Genomic DNA, 27,583 nt, shown 5'->3' with positions numbered 1-27,583 from the left:
TCCCCCTCTCCTTTTTTGGTATCTTGGTAGTAAAAATTAAATTTGTTTGCATTATTTTGACTGGTGTCAGAGTCTACGTTTTATGAAACATCAATGGCATAAACTTTACACATGCTTTGCTTAAAAAAAAAAAAAAAAGATTAACCAAACCATTGCATTGAAGCTGGACCTCTTGAATTGAGAAATTGGTAATGTTATTTTACATATATATGAAGAATCCAAGGAAAGCCTCCTCAGAAGTGTACCTCTTAAGATTATATTTATTACTAGAAGCAAAAAGAGACATTTTGTAGTATTTGCAGTGAAATTATACAGAACCAAAACAAAGTTGCAAAATCTATTGGGTAAGAAGATTTCCTTTTGGAAATTTATAATTTTTTATGAATAGGTTAAAAGTATTTGATACAGTTACTCTTCTTCAAATAAGCAACTAAATAAAAATGCAAATCTCAGACTTAATTATTTAATACAATAGCATAGCAATGGAAAACCTACAGGCAAATTTCTCTTTAGTTCAGGGCTCAAATAAAAAACTGAATGGGATGGGAGATGATGGCAGCCCACCAGTGAAAAAAATGATGACAGACATTCATGCAAATGGAAAAATGATAAACAAGGTACCAACGGTAAAGAAGGAACACTTGGATGACTATGGAGAAGCACCTATGGAAACTGATGGAGAGCCTGTCAAGCGGACCTGTACTTCTGTGCATGAACCTTTAAATTTAAATCCCAGTTTGAAACATACATTGGCACAATTCCATTTAAGTAGTCAGAGCTCTTTGGGTGGACCAGCAGCATTTTCTGCTCGGTATTCCCAAGAAAGCATGTCACCTACTGTATTTTTGCCTCTTCCATCTCCTCAGGTTCTTCCTGGCCCACTGCTCATCCCTTCTGATAGCTCCACAGAGCTCACCCAGACTGTTTTGGAAGGGGAATCTATTTCTTGTTTTCAAGTTGGAGGAGAAAAGAGACTCTGTTTGCCCCAAGTCTTAAATTCTGTTCTCCGAGAATTTTCACTTCAGCAAATAAATACAGTATGTGATGAGTTATATATATATTGTTCAAGGTGTACTTCAGACCAGCTTCATATCTTAAAGGTCCTGGGAATACTTCCTTTCAATGCTCCATCCTGTGGGCTGATCACATTAACTGATGCACAAAGACTGTGTAATGCTTTATTGCGGCCACGAACTTTTCCTCAAAATGGTAGTGTACTTCCTGCTAAAAACTCATTGGCCCAGTTAAAGGAAACTGGCAGTGCCTTTGAAGTGGAACATGAATGCTTGGGCAAATGTCAGGGTCTCTTTGCACCTCAGTTTTATGTTCAGCCCGATGCTCCGTGTATTCAGTGTCTGGAGTGCTGTGGAATGTTTGCACCCCAGACATTTGTGATGCATTCTCACAGATCACCTGACAAAAGAACTTGCCACTGGGGCTTTGAATCAGCCAAATGGCATTGTTATCTTCATGTGAACCAAAAATACTTGGGGACACCTGAAGAAAAGAAACTGAAGATAATTTTAGAAGAAATGAAGGAGAAGTTTAGTGTGAGAAATGGAAAGAGAACTCAATCCAAGGCAAGTAGCAATTTTGAACAAGGGTAATAGTTTACTTTGAAATCAAAATTTTATATTTAGAGTATAATTTACACGTTGTTAAGAAAGATACTGCTTATGCAACAACATGACACAAATCAATGTCATATTACATCTGTATTATAATTTTTAGGCTATAAAGTATTTTCCTATTTAACCTTCCAAACAACCTTGTGGATTATAGGATTATTCCCATTTCACAGAAAAAATGAGGTTGAGATGAGTGGCAGAGTTTGAGATGAGTGGCAGAGTTTGAGATGAGTGGCAGTTCCCAAAATTGTATAGTCAGGGAATGGAAGAGTTGGGCTTTGTTTTGGTCCTATTGTCATTTTCACACATCCTGCTTCTTGATGACTAAATCTATTGTTTTCTTAGGACTCAAGATAATTTACACTTTGGTATTATGGTGTTATCTTCATTTGCAAATGAAACAATGACTAGCCAAAACATTTCTTATGTGGGCCCAAAATAGCATTTTTCAAAGGCATGGCTATGTTTATGTTTAAACCTGATGTTTATATGGTTGAATATTCAGGCTTGATCAATGTTGGAAACAAATAGAAAAAAAACATTTATCTGAAGTATTTGTGATTCTAGTAACCAAGGTATTTATTTTTGGTACAGGGAATTGAATCCTAGGGAGATTTACCACTGAGCTACCTCTCCAGTCCTTTTTATTTTTTATATTGAGATAGAGTTTCACTGAGTTGCTGGGGTTCTTCCTGTTTCTGAGGCTGGACTTGAACTTGGGATGCTCCTGCCTCAGCCTTCTGAGTTGCTGGGACAGACATGTACTATTGTGCCTAGCCCAAGATATTTTTTTTAAAGTAAGGAATAATTTTTAAAATTTATGACACAACTAGAATGAAGAAGTTTATTTTACATTAATAAAGTATTAATATGACAAGCTATTAGCAAAAAGATCTGAAACTTACTATTCTTTTCACTGCATTATTTGATGGGCTAAGTTAATATCTTCATTCTAATTAAGACTTTGAATGCCTGGTAATAGATGATTTGAATTATTAAGTACTGTTTGATCTTGTTATTGTATGTATCTTCCTACTTGATTTTAAATTGATATATAGTAACAATACCAAACACTTCATGGTTTAAAATGTAGCATGCATTGCTCCTGAGCACTTTTATATGTATGATTTACTTAATTCTTATAACAAAAGGCTGGCATGTTTTGTTTAAAACTTTAAACTTTTTCACTATTAGTTTTTATTGCTTGTCCTTATCTCTGTCTTGTTTTATAGAAGAAATGAATGAGCATATTAGATGGCTGACCCAAATTTGTTCATAGCAAAGTTAGGGCTGAATTAGAATTTAAAATTAGATGTCTTGTGCTTTATCATCGTACTCTTTGAGATTTTCAGGGAAATTTACTTAGCATAGTTTTAAGACAATGTTTTGCTTCTGAAACTCAATGAAGATGGTAGACTTTTAGACTCATTTAGAGTAGTTTGTTGCTTCCCAAAAGGTTAGTACTTTAAATTCCTTGCCAGTGGCTACTAGATTGAGGTATAGTTATTAACTAGTTTTAAAGCTCTACTGACTTCAAGCCAGTACTCAAAAGTTTGAAACTTGATTACAGCTGTATTTCTGCAATACTGAAGTTTGTGCTCAGAGGTCATCTGTTTTCACAATGTGAAATGACCCTTTTTGATACTTATGTTATCTTTGCCCCCAAACTTTAAGTAGAGACTCTATGCTTATATTTTTGTAGGTGGTCATATTATTTGTCAGATATTCTTTTTTGAATCTTTGTTATTCTTGACATAAGTATTTTTTGGATAAACCACCTTGCCTCTATTCCTAGTCTGTGTTTGTGTAAAAAAAACAGAACCATGGTAAAGGGTTGAGTGGGGGAAAAAGATAGTGGACAAATTAACTGAAACTGAATGTGGTGAGATTTGCTTAAAATTGAATCCATCCTTTATCTGGGAAGTAGTCCATTATTGTCCCAGAATTTATTAATTTGAATACACTTTTGATTTTGGGAGAGAGAGTGAGGTTTTTTTTTCTCCTATCTCTTTGCCATATTATATTTTGCATTTTTTGCAAATTTTCTTTCTTTCTTTCTTTTTTCTTTTTTTTTTGTGCACTGGGGCAAACCCAGGGGCATTCTATCACTGAGCTACAACCCTATCCTAATTATTTTTTATTTTGAGACAGGATCTCACTAAGTTGAACTTGTGATTCTCCTGCTTCAGCCTCCTGACTTGATGGGATTACAGATGTGCATCACCACCCCTGGCTAGCAGTTTGCTTTGTTATATTTTAACATTGCTTCCAATTTTATGTGAATCAAAGGAATTTAAGAAAATTTTCAACAATCAGATCTTAAGTCTTTTTGGTTCATGTTTAATATATACTTGATTTTTTTAATAAAGTTATGCTTGCCCCACTGCACATTTTAAAAAATTTACTATTCAAAACTTTGTGAGGTAGTATTTTGAAGGTCTGTTGTGGGGAAAGCAAGTTGGAATATTTCTTCCTCTCATATGAGAAATCAGTCTCAGATGTAACATGTTCCTGGCTATATAGCTGATAGATGGTAGAATCAGGAGTTGAATTCAGGATCTTATGTCTTGAAGTCTGGTAATTTTCCCTTCTTCTTGAAGCAAATGTAGTAGCAGAAACAAAATTTTGAGGAACATTAACTTTTCTTATCAACTTACCTTAGTATAATGGTTCTAAAATTCTGTATTAGCTTACACATATCAACATAGACTAAGATATATAACTGGGAAAGGGGACAAGGAAATAGTCCTTGATTAGGGAACCTTTTTTTCATTATCTTCTGTGTGTCAGTGAGTTGGTGACCAAACAGTTGACCAGAGGGAGCTCATTTTATAAAGTAAGACCAGGCCTTTTTTTTTTTTTTTTTTTTTTTTTTTTTTTTAAATACTATGCTAAATCAAATAGCCTGTTACATAAAGGGCCTTATGTTTAGTGTGAATACTAGTGTAATTTGATATGCTTATATAGTTTATATAGTCAAAGTACTGTTTTTGGATTTAAAAAAAACCTGAAAATAGATGATTGATTGAAGAGTAGCAACTTAATTATTTTAAGGATGAAAATTATATTAGCAATGACCAACAAAGTACTTACTTGCATAGCTAATAACTGTTTAATTTGCATAGGAGCTATATTTAGTTGGGAGGAATAAGTTGTGTAAGGTCAGTGCTCTAAGTAAGGAACTGAATTTACTTTTTGAGGAAACTAAGGGTATATTATGAACTCTTTCTCATTCAGGTTGTAAAAAATATACTTGATTTTAGACCTGCCTAGGTTGCTCTGCATATCTTACTGTTTGAAATGAGCTTTTTGTGATTTTGTTAGAAAAATGGATATTGTATCTTATAGTGCACAAATATATGGGAAAATATCATTCCTAATTCTTTTTCACATTATCAGTGGGTATTCAAACAAATCAGAATTAGATCAAATTAATTTTTGTCATGGAATAAAGGTTGCTAAGCAAATTGATCATTTGTAAATAAAATTTGAAGGGTGATATTTCTTTAAGATTATTTTCAAGCCTGTTAGACCATTTATAGTCAATTAATAAAAAAATTATAGGTGATGCTTCACAGTTAATAGCATATGGCTAGCAATTTCCACTTTACTAAATGAAGGATGATATATATACCCTTATAAATGTATTAGAACTTAGATTTATAGTACTCAGACTGGACTACTGTTAGTATATTTTTTACTTTATAGTTAGGGAAAAATATAGGTTATTTTTGTTGCAAATAGAATTCTTAAAAAAATTTCCCCTGATTGGGAGGATAGTTCAGTGATAGAACATAAGCTTAGCATATACAGGGTCCTGGGTTTGATCTCTATTGCGCGCGTGTGCGCGCACACACACACACACACACACACACAAAAGAAAGAAAAAGGGGGGGGGGCGGGGGGGGGGAAGAAGCCAAGACAAACTTTCCTGAAAGCTTATTAGTTGTTTTCCTGCCTTTAGTTTTGCATTTACATTTCAATTCTTCATTTCTGCAGAGGTTTTTGAGTACAGAAATCTCAAATTACAGTACAAAAATCTCTCCCTTCTTGCAAGCTGTTGTACAATTGCTTAGGAAATGTGTTTCTTAGTATGAATTTAAATGAGGTCAGGACAACTACAGAGAGTTGTGATAAGACAAAATGTGTTCTAGTAGTTATTATGGTAGGTTTCATGGTAATTTGTTACTTCAGTGGTATAGTTTGCATTTTGTGATTAGCACAAATTTTGATCAATTGGAGATAAGGTCAGAGTCAGGTGAAGTAATTGTGCTCCTATGAGGAATGACTGTGAATATTGTCTAACTTTTTGGAGTTAATGACTGTCTTTATGAGTTTAGAGATTAACTGCCTTGCCCCACAAACTACTTTAGATCCTGGCATGTCAGAGGCTCTCAATGGATTCTTAATTTTTTTTAACTGAGTAATTTTTTTCTTAAACAACACTAACTATATTTTAAAGTATTGGGATTTTTAAAAAATGGTTTAACCTTTAAGTACATATATTTTACACATAGACTATTAATGTAACTCATTAAATGAGAGAATGAATCTGAAAGTATTTGGAAGTTAAAAGTCTTTACTATAGAAATGTAGGATGGCCAGGCACCTGTGTAATTCCAGGGACTCAGAAGGATGAGGCAGGAGGATTGCAAGTTCAATTTAGTGAGATTCTGTCTCAAAATAAAGAATAAAAAGGGCTGGGGCTGTAGCCCAGTGGTAGAGCCCCCATGATGGGTTCAATCCCCAGTACCCCATACACACACAAAAAAAATTTAGGATGGTATTTCAATGAATATTGAAGTATGCATATTTATTTGGGGATTCCTTCTTCCCCCAATCATATTCAGCTTTCCTAGAATTATGTGAAGATATTTCTAAGACAAATAAGATAACCGTATACTGGGTTCATATGTATCTCTCACTTAGTTGTTTGTACACAGTACACTAGTTGGATATTTATTTACCAAAATGAAGTATACAGGATGAAAGTGTGAAATAGGATTTTTATAAGAAATAGAAACATTTTTCAAACATTTTTATTATTTTAGATTTACAACCTGAGAAGGTACATTGATTGGTTCTCATGGAGATAGTGCCTGTTCCATGAGATCACTTTGAAGTTTTAAATGATAGAGACCCCACAGTCCATTTGGATTAGATAAGAATTTCATTTAGAATATCTTTCTATTTTCTTCCTGAGCCTTTGTATTGAGTTTAGAGTAATTAAGTTTTGGAGCTCTTCCTGTTAATAGCAGGTTTTGTAGATCCTCCCTTTTCCTGACATTTTATTGGATATCTTTAGAATAGTGGCATTGAGAATAGTGCCTCTCTTTTCAGAAATGCAGAATCTGTATTCATTTTTAGCATTTAAAATAGAATCGTTAGCATTTTTTAAAAAACATTTTTTAGTTGTAGATGGACACAATACTTTTATTTTGTTTAGCTTTTTTTATGTGGTGCTGGGAATCGAACCCAGTGACTCACTTGTTCTGGGCAAGCACTCTACCATTGAACCGAAATCCCAGCCCTCTTCAGCATTTTGTAGACTTGTGATAAAAAAAAAAAACATATATATATTTTCTTAGGTCTGAGTTTCTTTTCGAACTGTAGTTTTTCAAGCCTTTCTTGTCTGGGGTTCTATGAGGGGAGCAGTAAGTCCTACAGGATATGTGATTTGAGTGAGGTCAGGTTCTCTTGAGGATGGTACTTAGTACCATTCTACATGCACCATTCTACATGGTTGGAGAGAAATTGATTCACTACATACAAAGAATGCCTTGGGGCATTTCTAATTCTGTTGAGAACCCAGTTGAAAAGGGTCAGGAGGGTCATGAAATCAATTTAATGGGTCACCTGCATTTAAAAAAAACCATGAAATAGAATAAAATAGAAAAATAGAGAATATCACATATAGTAAGATTAATTAATCTCCATTCATTTTGATGTTGCCAGTTAACATTGTTTGAAGGCCCAGATAATCTGGGGTCATAATTTTTTAAAAATCATACCTACTAAGATGAGAAAAAAGTAAAGTCTTGTACTTATTCAGATTAAAAGTTTTGACATTTCAGTGAAAATACATTTATGACATTGAGGATTCTACATAGTTGCATATTAAATGTTTTGAACACCACAGAATTCCTGTGTGTGTGTGAGAGAGAGAGAGAGAGAGAGAGAAAGAAATATATATATATATATATATTTTTTTTTTTTTTTTTTTTTTTTAAGTCCTGGGAATTAACAGGATTTTTATCAGCTTTTTCCTTTTAAGTTATGAGGGGACTGACAGACTAACAGTTTCACATGAAGAATGTAAGATAATAGTTGGACATTTATTTTTAAGAACACGATCCTTTGCTTTTCCTGTGAGTATTTTTAAGCACTTCAAACCTAAAATCGGCTTTGTGAGGTAGGTGGTATGATCTTTCAGTCTGTGGGAACAGCAGGCATTGCTGTGACTCCTGAAAATCCATTTTTGATAAGTTAGTGCAGATGCTTAGATCATATTGTCCCAGTTTTGCATTAGGTTGATTAATTCTAATGATTACAATGAAGTGAGGCTCAAGACTAAGCCTTAAAATCTCATAAGTAGCTATTTGTACCTTGTAACACTATGCCGTTTCAGTTGTTGAGACACTCATTCACAACATGTTGGAAGTATTGAAACTTGATGCTGTACAGAGGGATTTGGTTTCTTCAGTAAGAGTTGTTGGCAGCTGTCTAGTAGGGTGTCTTTTTTATACTTCTGAAAATCATTTATTGGACACTTGAATGGCTTGTGTATTAAAAAGACCTGACATATATATTCACTTTGTACCCAAAGAATTATTTCCTATGTATGTATCCAGTCATGTGTTTGGTAAGCTTGATAATGATTTATGTTGGGCTAGTATAAAGTAATATGCACTATATTCTACTTCTTACATAATCATTCCATTAGGATGATAGACTGTTAAATTTATGAACCTATTTACTGTCTTAGGGATACAAAAATTAATCTTCATGATTTTTAGTGCCTTTTAAATTATTTTAGTAAATAATTTCCATATATTTTTTTAAAAAGCTTTATTCTTTGGAAATTCCTTCAGTATTTTGAAGCATTTTGTCTTTAGGACTTTGAGATTATATTATTTACCTGGATGCCATAATGAAAAACTAGAGTGTCTATCCAAAAACAAAGTTTATTATTGAGCATTTGTCTAGGACTTCTAAAGGTTTTGGTTTATTTTTGTTGGTACAGATTGGAATATTTTTATGAGAACAGTGGTTCTGAGTGGGTGGAATTGCTTTTGTATTTAAAAAGTAGTGACTTTTTTGTAAATAAGTCAAGTGCTCTAAATTATTTATTATTATGAGACTAATGTGCATTATATTACCAAAATACAATGTTTTTTTTAACTAGAAAATCCAATTATCAGAGAGTCATGTGTATAAAGACCTTAATAAGATGCAGAAGTTTAGAGAAACTTTTGTAAAACACATTTTCTAAAGTTTTTTAATTACTAAAATTTTTACTTATTAAAAATTAACTGTACCTCACATTCTACCATCATTGCTAACCCCCTGCCCCCTCTCCTCCCCTCCCCACCCCTCTGCCCTATCTAGAGTTTGTCTATTCCTCCCATGCTTCCCCTCCCTACCCCACTATGAGTCAGTCACCTTATATCAGAGAAAACATTCAGCATTTGTTTTTTTGGGATTGGCTAACTACATTTAGCATTATAATCTCCAACTCCACCCATTTACCTGCAAATGCCATGATTTTATTCTCTTTTATTGCTGAGTAATATTCCATTGTGTATATATGCTACATTTTTTAATCCATTCATCTACTGAAGGGCATAGGTTAGTTCCAAAGTACATGTATGAAGACATGAATTGGTGTGAACATAGTTTATATACAATAGATATGAAACATTATGCTTTATATGTGTAATAAGAATTGAAATACATTCCGCTGTCATGTATTTAAAAAAATAAAATCAATTAAAAATAAATAAATAAATATTAAAGACAAAATTAAAAAAAATAACTGTACATTTAAGGATTGTTTAAATTTTGCTTTCCTAGCTATTATTTAGAGTTTTATATATATATATATGAGAGAGTGTGTGTGTGTGTGTGTGGTGTGTATTTGGATTGTGAATAAAACTTAAACAAATTTATGTGTGTGTGTATATATACATACACATATATTATGTATACATGTATATATATAATCTCAAATAAATAAATAAATAAATTTGCCTTCAATAAACTTTCCTTTCAACATCTTTCTGCAGACAGATACAACACCAGGAATGGAATTACAATCATGGTATCCTGTTATAAAACAGGAAGGTGACCATGTTTCTCAGACACACTCTTTTTTACATCCCAGGTGAGTGGCATTTATTTATTAGTTGTTCATTCATCCATTTATTCATTAAATAGATGTCTGCCAGTTACTATTCTGGGAACTAGGAATTTACTGTATGATATTAGGCTTTCTTGTTAATGGGTTATCTTCAAAAATTCAAAATTGTTTTTAAGAAGGTACACTTGTATAAAATCACTGTTAAACCTATTGCATTCAATGAAGGTCTTTTGGGTACTATTAAATCTATTTGTGAATTTTTTTTTTTTTTAGCAGAATACTGAGTTTTCAGATGTAGTGTTCATGAAATTGGTAAAGAGGAACAATGTAGATGTCCTATACAATGAAAATGAGGTATAAGAGAGCATCTGAGGTTTAGGGGATAAAGTATTAGTTAAATGGTTGTATCTTTTCACTAAAGTTTATTTAGATTATAGTTAAAATATAGTTAAATATCTAGCTCAAATTTATCTATGAGCCTTGCAGATAATAGACTAAGCAATTTTATGTGAGCTGTGACCCAAAGTAATAGTTATTCTTTTAATCTTAATTTTTGAGATTTTTTATTCTGTTTTATCAAATAAGTAGGAAGTACTAGTCTTTTAAGTACTACTAAGATTGATCTGTGGAGTTTGCTACAAGGAGATTTCCTAGTACCTGGGCAGAATACATGGTCCCTGTTCTCTCTTTCTGAACTATAGAAGAAGGACCCTGGGAGCTCTTCACTGGACTAACATGGATTATGTCAGTCATGGAATGGGTGACTAAAGCAGCCCCACTCTAGCAAAGAGCAAGGGTTTGGGATGGTTGGTGGGCAAGTAGTGTATTAGTCAGCTTTTTCACCTCTGTGACAAAAATACCTGATAAGAACAGTTTATAGGAGGAAAATTTTATTTTGAGTGCACAGTTTCAGATGTTCATTTCAGTCCATGGTCTTTGGACTCCATTGCTCTGGGCCCCAGTGAGACAGAACAGCATGGTAGAAGCTCTAGTGGAGGGAAGCTTTCAGGTCATGGCAGCTACAAAGAAGACAGAGAGTGGGGAGCCAGGGGACAACCCCCAAGGGTATTCCTCCAATAGCCCATTTCTTCTAGCCATGTCTCTCTTGCCTATAGTTACCACCCAATTAATCCTTTGAAATTATTAATGCATTCAGTGAACCACCCACTTATTAGGTTATGGCTCTCATAATCTAAGCATTTCACATCTGAACATTCCTGCATTAACACAGGAGCTTTTCTGGGGATACCTCATATCCAAACTCCAAGAAGTAGCATATAGTCTGTTCTCTTTCTGGAGTAAACCTCACTTGCTACTCAGAACTATTCTGCAGCTCTGTGAAGTGCGGCATGCTTTTAGTTCTCCAGTGGTTTTAAGGGAAGGGGAAAAGACTTTTTTTTTCCCCCAGTAAGTATCTCTTTAGTGTAAGAAATTACTTGCAGAATAACAAAACTTCCTTATAATTTGATTTTAATGCCTAAAATACTGATTTTTACCCAAGAAATCTTTTTTTTAATGTGACCTGTTTTCTGAGTTGTTATATTGTATATTTTGGTAAAAAAAAGAAATTGATTTTGACTTGTACCTAAATGTAATATGTAATATGTGTCTTATCTTGGTTTTCTTTATTTTCAGCTACTACTTATACATGTGTGATAAAGTGGTTGCTCCAAATGTCTCGCTTACTTCTGCTGTATCCCAGTCTAAAGAGGTCACAAAGACAGAGGCAAGTAAGTCCTTTTCAAGACAGCCAGAGAAGCCTCACATTAATAATAAACACCAAAAAACAGTGTCTTACCCAGATGTCTCACTTGAGGAACAGGAGAAAATGGATTTAAAAATAAATAGAGAATTATACAGTCGATTAGGTGAGTATTCAGGAATTATATTTAAAAATCAGATATCTAAAAAATGTATGCTTTTTACAGATAATTGAAACTTTTACCTTAAAAATGTCACCTTTCAAAACTCAGGGTGATTTCTGTACTTTTTTAGGATGAGTATAGCTACGGAAGCTAATGAGATAGATAGGCTATATAGTTTCATATTGCAAGTGATTTTTGTCATTTTTTTCATTCCTGCCTTTTCTTGCCATCAGATTCTTTAGTAGGTTTTTTGTTTGTTTGTTTTGGTATAGGGGATTGATCTCAGAGGTACTCAACCACTGAGCAACGCTCCTAGCCCCTTTTTGTATTTTATTTAGAAGTAGTGTCTCACTGAGTTGCTTAGTGTCTCATTAAGCTGCTGAGGCTGGCTTTGGACTCACAATCCTCCTGTTTCAGCCTCCCAAGCTTCTGGGATGACAGGTGTATGCCACCGTGCCTGGCTTTCCCCCTCCCCTTAACTTATTATGAACTTAGAAACCATTTAATGAACTTTCAGAAATAATACATAAGTAACAGTGGTTAGATACAGAGCCCAGAGAAACATAAGTCATGGAATAAAGCAAGGATTGAAAGTTATGGGAGCCAGCCAGATGGCATAAATGCAGAATGCTAACTGGTTATCTAAAAGAAAAAAAAAAACCACTTTTTATCCACCATGCCTTTTAAAATACTGTGGACTAGGGCTGGGGTCGTGGCTCAGTGGTAGAGCGCTCGCATGGTGTGTGCGGGGCCCTGGGTTCGATCCTTAGCACCACATTAAAATAAAGGTATTGTGTCCAACTACAACTAAAAAATAAATATTTTTTTAAAAACACTATGGACTAAATGAGACATGTCTACTCAAATACTACCTGTGTTACATTCCATGTAGAAGCGCAGCTTTGCTTAGTGCTTAGGCGGTGTGACAGTTATTTTAGCTGCTTTGGAACAGTTGGAGAGGCCTCATTTAACTGTTTTCACAGAGAATTGAGATTCTTGAGAAATTTCTATACTTTAATACTTTGAGGTGTTTTTTTTAAAAATGGTACTGGGGATTGAAATATGCATTTTGTGCTTGCTTACTACTGAGTTACATACCCAGCCCTCATTTTGAGAGTTTCAAAACTTAGTTTTCTTTGCATTATAATGCAAATTAAATTAATTAATTAATTAATTATATTTCTTAAATTCTAGTAATTTTTTAGAAACTAGTTGAAATATAATTTCCATACTAAGGTTTACCCCTTTAAAGTGTTCAGTTTAGTGGTTTTTAGTAAATCACAAAGTTTTGCAGCCATCACAACTATTTAATTCCAGAACATTTTCATCACTCTAAAAGGAAATTCTATAATCCTTTAGCAGTCACACACAATTCTTTTATCCTGTAGTCTTTGGCAGTCACTAATTTGTTTCTGTCGTATGGATTTGCCTATTCTAGACATTTCACACTAAAATAATCATACAATGTGGCTTTGTGTTTGACTTCTTCCACTATTTTTTCAGAATGTGTTGCATGTATCAGTAATTTTCTTTTTATGGCTTAATATTCCATTTTATGGAGATATCATATTTTATTTATCCTTTCAGTTAATTGATAGTTGCATTTTGTCTAGTTTTAAGTTATTATGAATAATGCTATTGTGCAAACTGTGTACAAGTTGTAGTGTGGACATGTTTTCAATTCTTTTGAGTAAACATGTAGGAGTAGAATTGCTGGATCATGTGGTCAAATATGTTTACATATTCAGGGACAGTCAAACTTTTCCAAGCACCTGTATTATTTTATATTCCTGTTAGTAGCTTGTGAGGGTTTTAATTTCTGCACATCTTTTTGTCAGTACTTGTTTTTGTCTGTCTTTCAATTAAGCCATTGTAGGTTGTGAAGTGGTATTTCATTGTGGTTTTGATTTGTAATTCACCTACTACTAATGATGTTGAGTATCTTTGTATTTTTCTGGACATTGCGTATTTTCTTTGGAGAAAAGTCTTTTCAAATTCTTTGCTTATTTTTAGATTGGGTTATCTCTTCACTATTGAGTTGTAAGAGTTCTTTACGTATTTAGGATACTAGATCCTTATCGAATATATAATTTGCTATTTTGTAAGTTTTCTTTTTGCTTTCTTGTTAGTGACCCTTGAAGCATAGCAGTTTTTAGTTTTTGTGAAGTCCAATTTATTTTCTTTGGTTACTTGCTTTAGGTTTCATATATAAAAAAACCATTGCCTAATCCAGGGTTAGGAAGATTTACATTTAAGAGTTGTAGCTCTTACAGTTAGGTCTTCATTCCATGTTAATTTTTATATATGGTGTGAGGTCCAGTCCTATTCATTTGCAAGGGAATACAGTTTCACATTTGTTGAAAAGACTATGTTTGCTTGATAACATTGTCTTTGGCACCCTAGTCAAAAAATGATTGCCTACAAAAGTATGGATGTGTTTATTTCTGGACTCAGAATTTTTTTCCTACTAATTTGTCTGTTTTTAGGCCAGTATTTCCAACAATCTTCGTTTTTGTAACTTGAGCTTTGAAATGGGGAGTTGAGTCCTCCAACTTTATTATTATTTTTAGGATTGTTTTGGCTATTTTGGATTCCTTGAATTTCCATGCGAATCTTAAAATATACTTGACAATTTCTACAAAACAAAAACAAAAACACAACTTGAATGTTTTGATAGGGGTGCATGAGTCAGTCAATTTAGAGAGTACTGCTATTTTAATATTAAGGTCTTCAGTCACGAACATGGGATATCTTCCCATGTATTCAGATTTTTTATTTCTTTAGGTGATGGTTCATAAGTCATTGTACAAATCTTTCTTGTGTTAAATTTATTAAGTGTTTTGTTCTTTTGATTTGTAAATAAGCTTGTTTTTCTTAATTTGATTTATGGATTGTTCTATCAACTTTTAAAACAGTGATATTCATACCTTATTTGATTTTTTTTGTCCTCTCAAAGATCCATTGGTCTCACATAATTCTACAAGTAAAAAGAAATCAGAGTCTGCTACTTGCGCAAGAGACACAAGCAAGCATGATGAAGCTTCATCTTCATTTCTTGTCAAAGATGTTATTTGTGAGGATGATAAGGGGAAAATCATGGAAGAAGTAATGAGAACTTATGTAAAACAACAGGAGAAGCTGAACTCAATTTTGCAAAAGAAGCAACAACTTCAGATGGTAAAATTATTATCTAAGATAATTAAATTATTATCTAATTATTATTTTCACAATGGTACATTGTGAAAAAAATACTTTTGCATATTATTAATAAGGAAAGTGAAGATGGGGTATTGCAAATGTACTTAAGATCGTTCAGAGTTGACACCGATAAGCAATTTTAACATACTTTAAATTTTTTAAAGAAAATAGATTTTCAAGAGAATTCTATATAGAGCTAATAAGATAGTTGGAATTTAGATTTGTTTTTCTTTCTTTCTTTTTTTTTTTTGGTGGTACTAGGGATTGAACTCAAGGCCCTTTACCACTACCTATATCTTCAGCCCTTCCAATTTTTAATTTTGAGACAGGGTCTCACTAAATTGCTGAGGCTGACCTCAAACTTGTGATCCTCCTGCCTCAGCATCCTAAATAGCTGGAATTAGAGACATGTGCTACCATGCCCAGCTTAAATATTTTCTGAACTGAAATTTTAAAATGATAGAAATAAAGTAAAAATTATATTGTGATTGTTTATGTTATAGGAGGTGGAAATGTTGAGTAGTTCAAAAGCTATGAAGGAACTCACTGAAGAACAACAGAATTTGCAGAAAGAGCTTGAATCTTTGCAGAATGAACATGCTCAACGAATGGAAGAATTTTATGTTGAACAGAAAGACTTGGAGAAAAAATTGGAGCAGGTAATGAAGCAAAAATGTACCTGTGACTCAAATTTAGAAAAAGACAAAGAGGCTGAATATGCAGCACAGGTAAGAATTATTCAGTTTGTATGAAGATGCTCTTTCAGCATGGAAGTGGAAACTATCTGTATTAAAGGAATTCCTTTTTGTTAAGTTCATTTTGCTAGGCTAGATTTCAAAATAGATAATTCTGCTAAGTGCAACTTCATGCTGTTATTGTCTCAAGATAGTTTTTGACCTTTGTTACTTTCTTACTTTAAACTTTTATTATCTTTCTGTAAATTTAATTACCTAAATCATTAATCTCAAGTTCTCTGAATATAAAATTTTATATTATTTTGGACTGGGATGTAGCCCAGTGATAGAGCACCCACTCAGCATGCCTGAGGCCCTGGGTTTGATCCAAAGCACCATAAAATTAATAAACAAACATCTTAATGTAGTATTTGGACTTTCAAGTCAACAAATTAATAAGCTTTAACTGTTTCCTAGTATATTCAGAAGCACTGGAGGCAAAAAATAAATAAATTTTTTTTGTTAATAGTAGCTAACAATACAGGGAAGATGAACAATCATGTTGTGATAGGGAGATATAGTAAAGTGTAGGGCATTTTGCAAGTACTATGAAGGTGTTCTTTCCTTTTGATCCTTTGCTTTTTCCTCAATGTTGTGTCAAATTAAAAGTATTAGATATTCAAGGGGATTGTGACATGTATGAACTGGTTAACTTTTAAAAAAGTAATTTGAAAATAGGTTTTTACCATGATAGAAAGATTAAATTGAAAAATAAAACTGAATGAAAACTGACAAAGCCTTTTAAATCACACAGTTGGCAGAGCTGAGACAGAGATTGGACCATGCTGAGGCTGATAGGCAAGAACTCCAAGATGAACTCAGACAGGAACGGGAGGCAAGACAGAAGTTAGAGATGATGATAAAAGAGCTAAAGCTGCAAATTTTGAAATCATCAAAGACTGCTAAAGAATAGAAACCATAAAAGAGATTCATTTGTGTATTACTGACAGGGTTTTTTGTTTGTTGCTTGCTTTGGTGATTGAATCCTGAACATCTTATCTGCATGAAGATAAATAGGCTTTCTGTCCATTTGTAGATCAGAGAAAGTGATTATATATTAGTACATAAATTTTTACATTTTCCAAATGAATGAAATGTATGTTTCTTTGTACTTTTTTTTTTTCACTCAGCTTGTTAACAGTAGTATATGGTTTCAACTAGTAGATAATTACCTATATTTCTAATGCAAAATTAATAATTGTATACTTTTTAAAAGCTGCATTATGTGATGGAAAATAGTAATCAATTTTGTTTATCCATATTTCAAACTCAACTTTAGATACAATGGTGGTATTATAATTCAAATATGTAATATAGAACTACTTGAGGAGTTGAGTCTCCATTTTTCTCACCAACACAAACTCCTTTCTGAATTGATACAGTACATTCATTATTATATGCAAAATTTGCTTTTACTTTGTTCAGATTGTGGAACTGAATTTCCACCAGTTTTCTTTTTGGTGTCTTCTAAGAGGAATTTCATTGATGAAGTTATAGCCCACCCTTGTACACAATGGGCAAAGATAACATGCTTTGTTAGTTATGCTTTGCTGCTAAACAAAAGAAGCGTTGTAATTTGTCTTTCAATTTAAATGTGATTATATTTAGAATTTTTTTGTAGTGACTTCAGAAAAATAATTTCTGAGCTTTTTAATGGTGTTAATAGTGGTGTGAAAATATTAATGTTCTTGAGAAAACTGATTCCATTAATGTACATTGGTTTCTATACAATCCATAATCCTGTACAGTTTTTATATGTAGTTATGAGTCTTTACTAAAATTTATATAATGGATTTGTTTTTCTTTAAATTATAAAATATTAAACACCTTGAAGGTTATTTTGGACTTTTGTATGTTTAAATGTTCTTACCAAATTTGCACGAATGGACCATTTTCAATTGCTCTTTGATATCAAAATCAGGAATTTACAGTAAACTGCTAGTATCTGGTAGGTTAATATAGGTCAGTTTAGTTATCTGCTACTGAAAGGTTCCTGGATAATTTTTAGATGGCAAAGGAGTTTCATATTTTGGGGAAGGGCAACATCTGCACTTTTTTTTGCACAAGAAGTCTAAAAAATGTTTTTGATAGCAAATCTCACAGTAGTTAGTTTTTTTGTTGTTAAAGTTATTAAGTAAAATTCTCAATATTAAGTTTTCTGAAGGAAGATTGATTACTATTCCATGAGTTTTTTGTTTTTCATGTTCTCATAAGGTACTATATGAAATTACTGAAGAGATCTAAATTTATTTTAAAAATAAAACAGCTAGAGTTAAAGTTACATACTATTTTCAGCACAGAAGGCTTATACTCTAATGGTATAGAATTTCAAAAATTTACTAGGTTATCATTTAACTAGTTATTTTCATATTTTGCTTAATGGTACTCATATATCCAAAAAGAACTTTTGTACTTCACAAAATGTAGTTTATTTTCTATATAATGTGTGATTTTAATTTGAGCTTTACTGTGTTAACCCTATAGCTTAATTGGTTGATTCTTGAAATCTCCTCAAGGAGGAACAATGTGAAAATGACAAGCAGAAATATGTTAAAAAATGACGTATCCTCCCAGTGCCATTGATTTAGATCTGGAGAAAGAAGAATCACAAACATTTATAATATAGTTTTATTTTACCTGTGAATTACTTTTGTCATAACTCAGCTTTTTGGTAGATATACTCAAGCACCTATAATTTCATTTATTTTTTTTAATTCCCTCAAAACCTTTCTGCTTATGTTACTTAGTAAATTATAAGCTTAACCTAAGTTTCAACCCAAAACTTCTAAAATAAATTGCTTAATCTTTGAAATGGGTTACTTTAGAATTCTAAGTGGTAACACCATTAAATTATTTATAAATTCTTGATTTAAAATTGAGTAAAGAAATATTTTTTATAGTCCTTCATGTAATAAAACTTGCCATGTGACATATAGTCTGTTTTCCAGAAGATTCATTGATGTGCCATACGTTTCTTTCTAACTTCCTTGAAAATAGTTTTCTAGTCAATTGTAAATATACCTGTTATTGTTAAAAGTAACTTTAAGTTAAATTGCACCATATAGCTTGAAAACAATGTAGAAGTTTTTGTAATACTTTTAAAAGTGACCTCTGCTGAAGTATCTTATCCATATAAAACTTATTATTCTATGCTTTGCATGCTTTTGTGTGCTGATTGCTAGCTTAGTTTGTTTTGGTGTTAGTTTTTGTGTGCCAAGTTAACTTGCAAGCAGATTTTTCCTCAGATTTCATAATATTATTCTTTTTAGGAGAAATAAAAATGTTTAAAAAGCTGTGTTAAAAGATCAGCCTATAAAGAATTTTGGTAGAGCATCTTTAGAAGGAAAAAAGACAATTTTAGCTTACTGGGTGATGAGTGATTTTTAATTTGAGTAGTGATGGCATATCTATAATCTAAACTTTATGAAAAAAATGTACCAAATCTATAAAGATATTAAATGGAAAACCTCCTGCTGTCAATAAGGAAGCTCTTAAGCTACCCTAATTTCAAAAATGGCAACTTCTAACACTATGAAAAGTTTGACCAACCAACGTAAGTTTGACTTGTGCTTTAATTTTTGTAAAGCATATTCTTTTGCTTAAATTTCTGTGTCCAGGAAAATAAGGATGTTTTATTCTTCTTGAACTAATTTTATAGCATATTTAATATATTACCAGTTTAGATAAAATCATTTGTACATATTGAATTATAAAACACGTAAAGTAGGTAAAATAGACCAAGTACTATGATATTTGCAGGTTATCCATATCTTTTAGAAGAGATGACAGAACAACCAATTTGTTTGCACATTTGTGGCTTCTGTTTGAAGGAAAGTAAAAGGACAAGGAAACTCAAGTAATATATAAAACAGGCTCAAAGTATTTCCCTAGAATTAATTGCAAAGCTAATACTGAAGATTTTGCTCAGCTTCTGAAATTTTCTTCTTAATGATAAAATGTTCTGATTACTTAGGGAAGAATGCTCACTTTTTTATTTGCCCTTTATGCATTTAATCCACATGACAGGACATTAAAATTACTATAATGAAAAATTGTGCTCATACTGTACATCTATTCCTGTGCTTGGAACTACTTGTTAATAGTTTTTATTGAAGCTATCAGCAATAAGGGACTTACAGCTGCTGTATTATATGTTGGTAAATTGAATAAACTGCTTAAAATTTTCTTTTTCTAGTATAGAATACTTAAGCCTTTCCACTATTGGAAGAAAAGCATATGGGTATTTTATAATGCATCTTCTTTAAAAGGACAGTCTTTTTCTTTTTTTGTAAAATCTTTCCACTTAACTGGCTTCTAAACAATATAATGCAGTTTGAAGCCTGCTTAGGAATAGAATTAAATGTCTTATGTAGTGCTACTGTTTTTCAATTAGAAATGTAAAAAAAAAAAAAAATTTAAAAATGAAGCCCAGAAAACAAAGTAGTTTAATATAAAATGAATTTATAAGATTTTTTTTTCTTCCATAGAGATACCTCACTTGAAAATAAAGCACAGCATACTTAAAGTAGTTCTAGTAAAAGCATCCTACTAAATTAATTGCTAAGTCTAGGACATTTTTTGGGGAAATTAGAATTTGTGAAAAATAAAATATACTTGCTTTTAACTATCTTGTTAGGAGTATTTGTTTATCCTGATAATTTTATGCCAAAATAGTAGTCTTAAATTATTTCTGAAATTTTAACCTGTGAAGGCAGTAAATGAATTAACTGTTCTGCAACTGTTGAAACAAATTGTTAAATATATTGACCATAATTCAATTTATAATTTTGCCAATGATGTACAGTTTTATGATTAAAATTGCTGTGGTTGGTTGCATTACATGACACACAAAACTGTCCTCTACCTCACGTGAAATAAATATTTTATATGGTTTTACTAAAAAAATGACTCATCTATCTGGTCACTTAGTTTACAAATTTTGAATTATATTTATTGAAACATGACATACTGTGCTCTTAGCTTATACCTCAATTGTATTTTGTGCTGTTTTCCATTTTCATGTCTTGTAAATAACTTGTATAGATTGTGGATCAAATTCCAAATAAAAACTTTTAATGCCAATGAAATTTGATTCAAGTCATCTCAGTATCCTGTGTTAAATAAGCTACCTTGTGTTCTATAATTGATATTCTTTTTCTTTTTTTTTTTTAAACAGGGAGAGAGAGAGAATTTTAATATTTTTTTTTTTTTTTAGTTTTCGGCAGACACAACATCTTTCTTTGTATGTGGTGCTGAGGATCGAACCCGGGCTGCACACATGCCCGGCGAGCGCGCTACCGCTTGAGCCACATCCCCAGCCCAATATTATTTTTCTTTACAGTCTGTTATTACACACTGATTAACTTGAAAACCATTTTTTTTTTTTTTTTTTTTGGTGGTGCTGGGGATTGAACCCAGGGCCTTGTGCATGTGAGGCAAGCACTCTACCAACTGAGCTATATCCCCAGCCAGCTTGAAAGCCTTTTTAAAAATAAAATGAAATTTTATATAATATTTCAGGTGGTGAAATAACCAGCAATTTGTCATCATTCTATTTCATGATACTTGAACTCTTCACCTTAGCATCTTTTTTCCTCACCCCAGGTATAAATTATTGCTACATTAACAGATCACCCTCAAATTTAGCAGCTTAAAGCAATAAGTGTCATAGAGTATCTGAGAGTCAGAAATATAAAGCCTAGCTCTTTATATGGATGTTACCTGGGGCTAAAATCATTTGAAAACTGGATTGTGCTTAAGGACCTGCTTCTAAGCTCTCATGTGCTGTTGATAGGCACTCAGTTCCTGACTGTGGATGTGTCCATACAGCTCTTCAGGACACGGTGTTCGACTTACCCAAATGAGTGATCCAAAAGAAAGCAGTGCCACAATTTATGACCCGAAATGGCACATACTGTCCTCCCCCTCCTTTTATTTTATTTTATTTTTTTGCGTTATCCTGTTAGAAGTGGGTCACTGAGTCCAGCATATATTCCATAGGAGAGTGTTATACAAAGGTACATATAGCTAGAGGCAGGGACCATTTGGGGCCACTTAAAATGTAGCTACAAAACCTTCCACATTTTTAACTCTTTTTGGTGATATATAAACAAAACCATTTTAACCATTTTTTACTGTACAATTCAGTATCATTGAGTACATTTGCAATGTTGTGCAACTATCATCAAACATTTTCATCATTCCAAACAAATTCTATACCAGTAACTGAATCTTCAGCATCTGATACATGTTTATTCTACTTTCTGTTCCTGAATTTGCCTATTCTGGGCACAAGTGGAATAAAAATATTTGTCCTTTGTGTCTACCTTATTTCATTTAGCATGATGTTTTCAAGTTATATCATGTTGTTGCATGTGTTAGAATTTCATTTAATGACTAATATGCCATTGTATGTTTGTACTCCATATCTATTCATCTGTTGATGGACACTGGATTGTTCCCACTTTTTAACAGTGTGAATGATGTTGCTATAAATATTGGTATACAAACATCTACAGTAGTTAAGTTCCTGCTTTTTGAGTATAGACCCAGGAGTGGAATTACTGTATCCAATAGTAATCCTTTTTTAAAAAAAATATTTATTCTAATTTGTTATACATCACAGCAGAATGCATTTCAATTCATAGTACACATATAGAGCACAATTTTTCATTTCTTTGGTTGTACACAAAGTAGAGTCACACCATTTGTGTCTTCATATATGTACTTAGGGTCATGTTTATCTCATTCTACCATCTTTCCTATCCCCTACCCGCTCCCTTCCCCTCTCTCCCCTTTACCCTATCTAAAATTCCTTCATTCTTCCCATATTCCTCCACCCATCCCCATTATGGATCAGCATCTCTATACTGCTTTCCAGATTGGTTGCATCAATTTGCAGTCCCACCAGCAATTCATGAGTGTGCCTTTCCCCCCACATTCTCTCCAACGTTTATTATTGTTTGTATTCTCGATAGCTGCCATTCTGACTGGAGTGAGATAAAATCTTAGAGTAATTTTGATTTGCATTTCTCTAATTGCTAGAGATGTTGAACATTTTTTTATGTTTGTTGATTGATTGTATATTCTCTTCCAAGAAGTGTCTGTTCAGTTCCTTGGCCCATTTATTGATTGGGTGATTTGTTTTTTTGGTGTTAAGATTTTTGAGTTCTTTATATATCTACAGATTAGAGCTCTATCTCATGTATGTGTGGTAAGATTTGCTCCCATTCTGTAGGCTCTCTATTCAACTCACTGATTGTTTCAACATTGTAAAAGCTATGTATGCTAAGCCCAAGGCCAACATCATTCTAAATGGAGAAAAATTGAAAGCATTCCCTCTAGAAACTGGAACCAGACAGGGGTGCCCTGTTTTACCACTTCTATTTAACATAGTCCTTAAAACTCTAGCCAGAGCAATTAGATGAACGAAATTAAAGGGATACAGCTAGGAAAAGAAGAACTCAAACTATCACTATTTGCTGACAACATGATTCTATACCTAGAGGATCCAAAACATTCCACCAGAAAGCTTCAAGAACTAATGAATGAACAAGGGAGAGAAATGAATTACAGTAGATGGGGTAGAGAGAGAAGATGGGAGGGAAGGGGAGGGGAGGGGGGATAGTAGAGGATAGGAAAGGCAACAGAATACAACAGACACTAGTATGGCAGTATGTAAAAACGTGGATGTGTAACTGATGTGATTCTGCAATCTGTATATGGGGTAAAAATGGGAGTTCATAACCCACTTGAATCAAATGTATGAAATATGATATGTCAAGAGCTATGTAATGTTTTGAACAACTAATAATAAAAAAGAACTAATGAATAAATTTAGCCAAGTAGCAGGACATAAAATCAACATCCATAAATCAAAGGCATTTCTATACATCAGCGACAAATCTTTTGAAAGAGAAACAAGGAAAACTACCCCATTTACAATAGCCTCAAAACAAAAACAAAAACAAAAAACTTGGGAATCAACAAAAGAGGTGAAAGACCTCTACAATGAAAACTGCAGAACACTAAAGGAAGAAATGAAAGAAGACCTCAGAAGATGGAAAAATCTCCTTTGTTCTTGGATAGGCAGAATTAATATTGTCAAAATGACCATACTATCCAAAGCTCTATACAGATTTAATGCAATTTCAATCCAAATCCCAATGACATTCCTCATAGAAATAGAAAAAGCAGTCATGAGATTTATCTGGAAAAATAAGAGACCCAGAATAGCTAAAGCAATCTTCAGCAAGAAGAGTGAAGCAGGTGGCATCACTATACCAGATCTTAAACTATACTACAGAGCAATAGTGACAAAAATGGCATGATAGTGGCACCAAAATAGACTTGTAGACCAATGATACAGAATAGAGGACACAGAGACTAATCCATATAAATACAGTTATCTCATATTAGGCAAAGGCACCAAAATATATATTGGAGGAAAGATATCCTCTTCAACAAATGGGGTTGGGAAAACTGGAAATCTATATGCAGCAAAATGAAATTAAGCCCCTATCTCTCACCATACACAAAGCTCAACCCCTGGATCAAGGACCTAGGAATTAAATCAGAGACCCTGCACCTAATAGATGAAAAAGTAAACCCAAATCTTCCTCATGTTGGATTAGGCCCTGACTTCTTTAATAAGACTCCTATAGTGCAAGAAATAAAATCAAGAATCAATAAAGGGATGAATTCAAATTAAAAAGCTTTTTCTCAGCAAAAGAAACAATCAAATGGTAATTCTACATTTAACTTTTTTTGGGAACTGTCAAACTGCTCCATAGGACTGTATCATTTCACATACCTATGAATGCAGGAGGGGTCCAGTTTCTTCACATCTTTGCTAGCATGTGTTGTTTTCCCCATTTGATCAATAATTATGCAAAGTGCTATTTTCATTGTGGTTTGACTTCCACTTTTGTGGTCACTAGTGATGTTGAACATGTTTTCATGTGTTTATTGATCATTTGTAAACCTTCTTTGGAGAGATATCTATTCAATTTCCTTTGCCCATTTTAAAACATGGGTTGTATTTTTTTTTAGTTGTGTGAGTGAGTTCTTTATGCTTGATTTTTTTCTGGGGGTGGGGGGTTCCTAGGGATTGAACCCAGAGCCTCATGAGTGCTAAGCATGCACTACTACTCAGCTATACCCCTTCCCTTATTCTGGATATTAATCCTGTATCAATATAAATTGCAAACACTTTTTGCCATTCTATGATCTGTTTTTCACTCTTTGTAGTGTTTTTTGATGCATAGAAGTTTATTCTAATCTTTTGGTTCTAGGGATGGAACCCAGGGGTTCTTTGCCACTATATCCCGAGCCTTTTTTATGTTTTATTTTGAGACAGGGCCTTGATAAGATCCTGAGGCTGGCCTTGAACTTGCAATCCTGCCTCAGCTTCCCAAATTGCTGGGTTTAACAGGCATGTACCACCACCCTGGCTTTGATACACAGAATTTTGAATGTTGAGAGAGTCCACAGTTTTTCCTTTGTTGCTTATGCTTTCGATGTCATATTCAAGAAACTATTCCCAAATTAATCTGAAGTTTGTTCCAATAATTTCATAGTTTTAGGTCTTTGATCCATTTTGATTTAATTTTTGTATATGGTGCAAGATAAGGATACAACTTCATTTTTTTGACACATGAATATTCAGTTTTCCCAGCACCATTTGTTGAAATTTCCTTTCCTCCCATTGAATGGTCTTGGAACCCTTCTTGAAAATAAGTTGGCTATTTATGCAATAGTTTATTTCTGGACTTGCTTTTCCATTGATCTATATGTCTGTACTTTTACCCCTACCAACCTGTTTTGATTCCTGTAGTTTTGTAGTAAGTTTTGAAATAAGGAGTATAATTCTTCCAAATTTGTTCTTCTTTTTCAAGATTGTTTTGATGATTTGGAGTTTTTTGAGATCCCATATTAATTTTATGATGATTTTCTATTTCTGTAAAAAGTGCTATTGGGATTTTCATTGGGATCATGCTAAATTTGTGGATTGCTTTGAATGGTATTTTCATTTTAACAATACTAAATTTTCCAGTCTATGAACTTGGGATGTCTTTCCAGTATTTATGTTTTCTTAAAATTTCTTTCAGCAATGTTTGTAGTTTTTAGCACACAAATCTTTGTTCTTCTTAAATTTGTTACTAAATAATTTGTTCTTTTTGATGCATTGTAAAGGGAATTATTTCCTTACTCTCCATTTTGGATTTTTTTTAGTATATAGAAATGTAATTGACTTTTGCATGTTGATTTTGTTTGCTGAAACTTTGATGAATTCATTTATTAGATATTCTGCTGTGTGGGGAGAGAAGGAGATATCTTTGGATTTTCTACATATCAGATCATGTCATCTGTGAATAGAGAGTTTTACTTTCTTTAAAATGTGGATGTCTTTAATTTCTTTTTTCTTGCCTAATTACTCTGGCTAGAACTTCTACTACTATGTTGAAGTGTTGAAAGCGAGTATCTATGTCTTATTCTTGAACTTAGAAGAAAACTAAGTTAAAACTAACTTAAGAAAAACTTAGCCTTTTACTATTGAGTATGATGTATCTGTGGATTTTCATGTATGAGTATATGTATACTCATGAGGAAGTTCTTTCTTTTGTATTTTATTGGTGTTTTTATGATGATCAAGTATTAATTTGTCAAGTGCTTTTTCAGTATCAATTGATAATCACGGGTTTCCCTCCTTTATTAATATGGCATATGATGTTGCTTGATTTTCATACATTTAGCTATAACTTTGCAATTTGGAAACAAATCCCATTGGTTATGGTATATAATTGTTTTTGTATTGAGGATTGAACTCAGGGGCACTTAACCACTGAGCCACATCCCCAGCTCTTTTTTGTTTTTTATTTTGAGATAGGATCTTACTAAGTTACTTAGGGCCTCACTAAGTTGCTGATTGCTTTGAATTTGCAATCCTCCTGTATCAGCCTCCTGAGCCACTGGGATTACAGGTGTGCACCACCATACCTAGCTAATCCTTTTAATATACTGCTGAATTTGGTGTGGTAGGATTTTTGTATCAATATTCATAAAAATATTGGTCTGTAGTTTTGTTTTTTCTTGTGTCTTTGCCTGGTTTTGGTGTCAGGATAATGCTGGCTTCCATTGAATCAGAAAGTACTCTCTCCTATTTGATTGGAAGAATTGTCACTAGTTCTTTAAATGCTTGGTAGAAGTCATGAGTGGAGCCATCAGTTCTCAATGGACTTTCCTTTGTTGGGAGATTTTTGATGACTGATTTAATCTTCTTACTAGTTTTAGGTTTATTCAGATATTCTAGCTTTTCATGATTCAGTTTTGGTAGATTGGGTGTTTCTAGGTAATTGCCCATTTCATCTAGGTTATCTAATTTGGTGACATTGTTCATAGTGTTCTCTTAAAATCTTTTTTATTTTTGTGAAATTGATAGTAATATGCCTATTTTATTTCTGATCTTAGTAATTTGAGTCTTCTTTCTCTTTTTTTCTTAGTTGATCTAACTAAAGTATTGTTAATTTTGTTGCTTTTTCCAAAGAACCAACTTTTGGTTTCATTGATTCCCCGCCCCCATTGTTTTCTAGCTTGTATTTTATTTAGCTCTGCACTAATCTGGATTATTTCATTCTACCTAGTTTTGAGTTTGTTTTCTTCTTCTTTTTATAGTTCCTGAAGGTATACAATTTGGTTATTGGATTGGTATCTATCTTCTTTGTTAGTATATGCTTCATGACTACATTTTTATGTTAGCACTTTTCTTGCTTCATCCTATAAGTTTTAGTATTTCATTTA

At 32.9% G+C, this 27,583-nt stretch overlaps 1 protein-coding gene and 1 non-coding gene across 2 annotated transcripts; one reads left to right on the top strand and one right to left on the bottom strand.

Moving 5' to 3' along the window:
- The first annotated feature begins 306 nt into the window (after positions 1-306).
- Positions 307-20,871, top strand: Skil (SKI like proto-oncogene). Its single transcript, XM_076868239.2, has 6 exons — positions 307-1,580; positions 9,914-10,011; positions 11,623-11,855; positions 14,809-15,029; positions 15,554-15,778; positions 16,539-20,871. Exons 1-6 carry the CDS (start codon positions 483-485, stop codon positions 16,695-16,697), a joined length of 2,034 nt encoding a protein of 677 aa, XP_076724354.1. The 5' UTR covers positions 307-482; the 3' UTR covers positions 16,698-20,871.
- Positions 20,872-21,177: 306 nt separating this feature from the next.
- Positions 21,178-21,250, bottom strand: Trnav-cac (transfer RNA valine (anticodon CAC)). Its single transcript has one exon. It is a non-coding gene; the product is annotated as a tRNA-Val (tRNA).
- Positions 21,251-27,583: the final 6,333 nt, after the last annotated feature.

The sequence above is a fragment of the Callospermophilus lateralis genome, chromosome 10 (assembly GCF_048772815.1).
Source record: "Callospermophilus lateralis isolate mCalLat2 chromosome 10, mCalLat2.hap1, whole genome shotgun sequence".
NCBI lineage: Eukaryota > Metazoa > Chordata > Mammalia > Rodentia > Sciuridae > Callospermophilus > Callospermophilus lateralis.
Note: the sequence above shows the minus strand (reverse complement) of the source record. Positions and strands in the feature narration are given on the sequence as shown.

Bases quoted from the DNA above. Each gene is read 5' to 3' on its own strand.
- Skil (XM_076868239.2), top strand. From the start codon at position 483: ATGGAAAACCTACAGGCAAATTTCTCTTTAGTTCAGGGCTCAAATAAA. The intron at 1,581-9,913 runs GCAAGTAGCAAT...ATCTTTCTGCAG, and splicing joins GAAAGAGAACTCAATCCAAG to ACAGATACAACACCAGGAAT. The intron at 15,779-16,538 runs GTAAGAATTATT...TAAATCACACAG, and splicing joins AGGCTGAATATGCAGCACAG to TTGGCAGAGCTGAGACAGAG.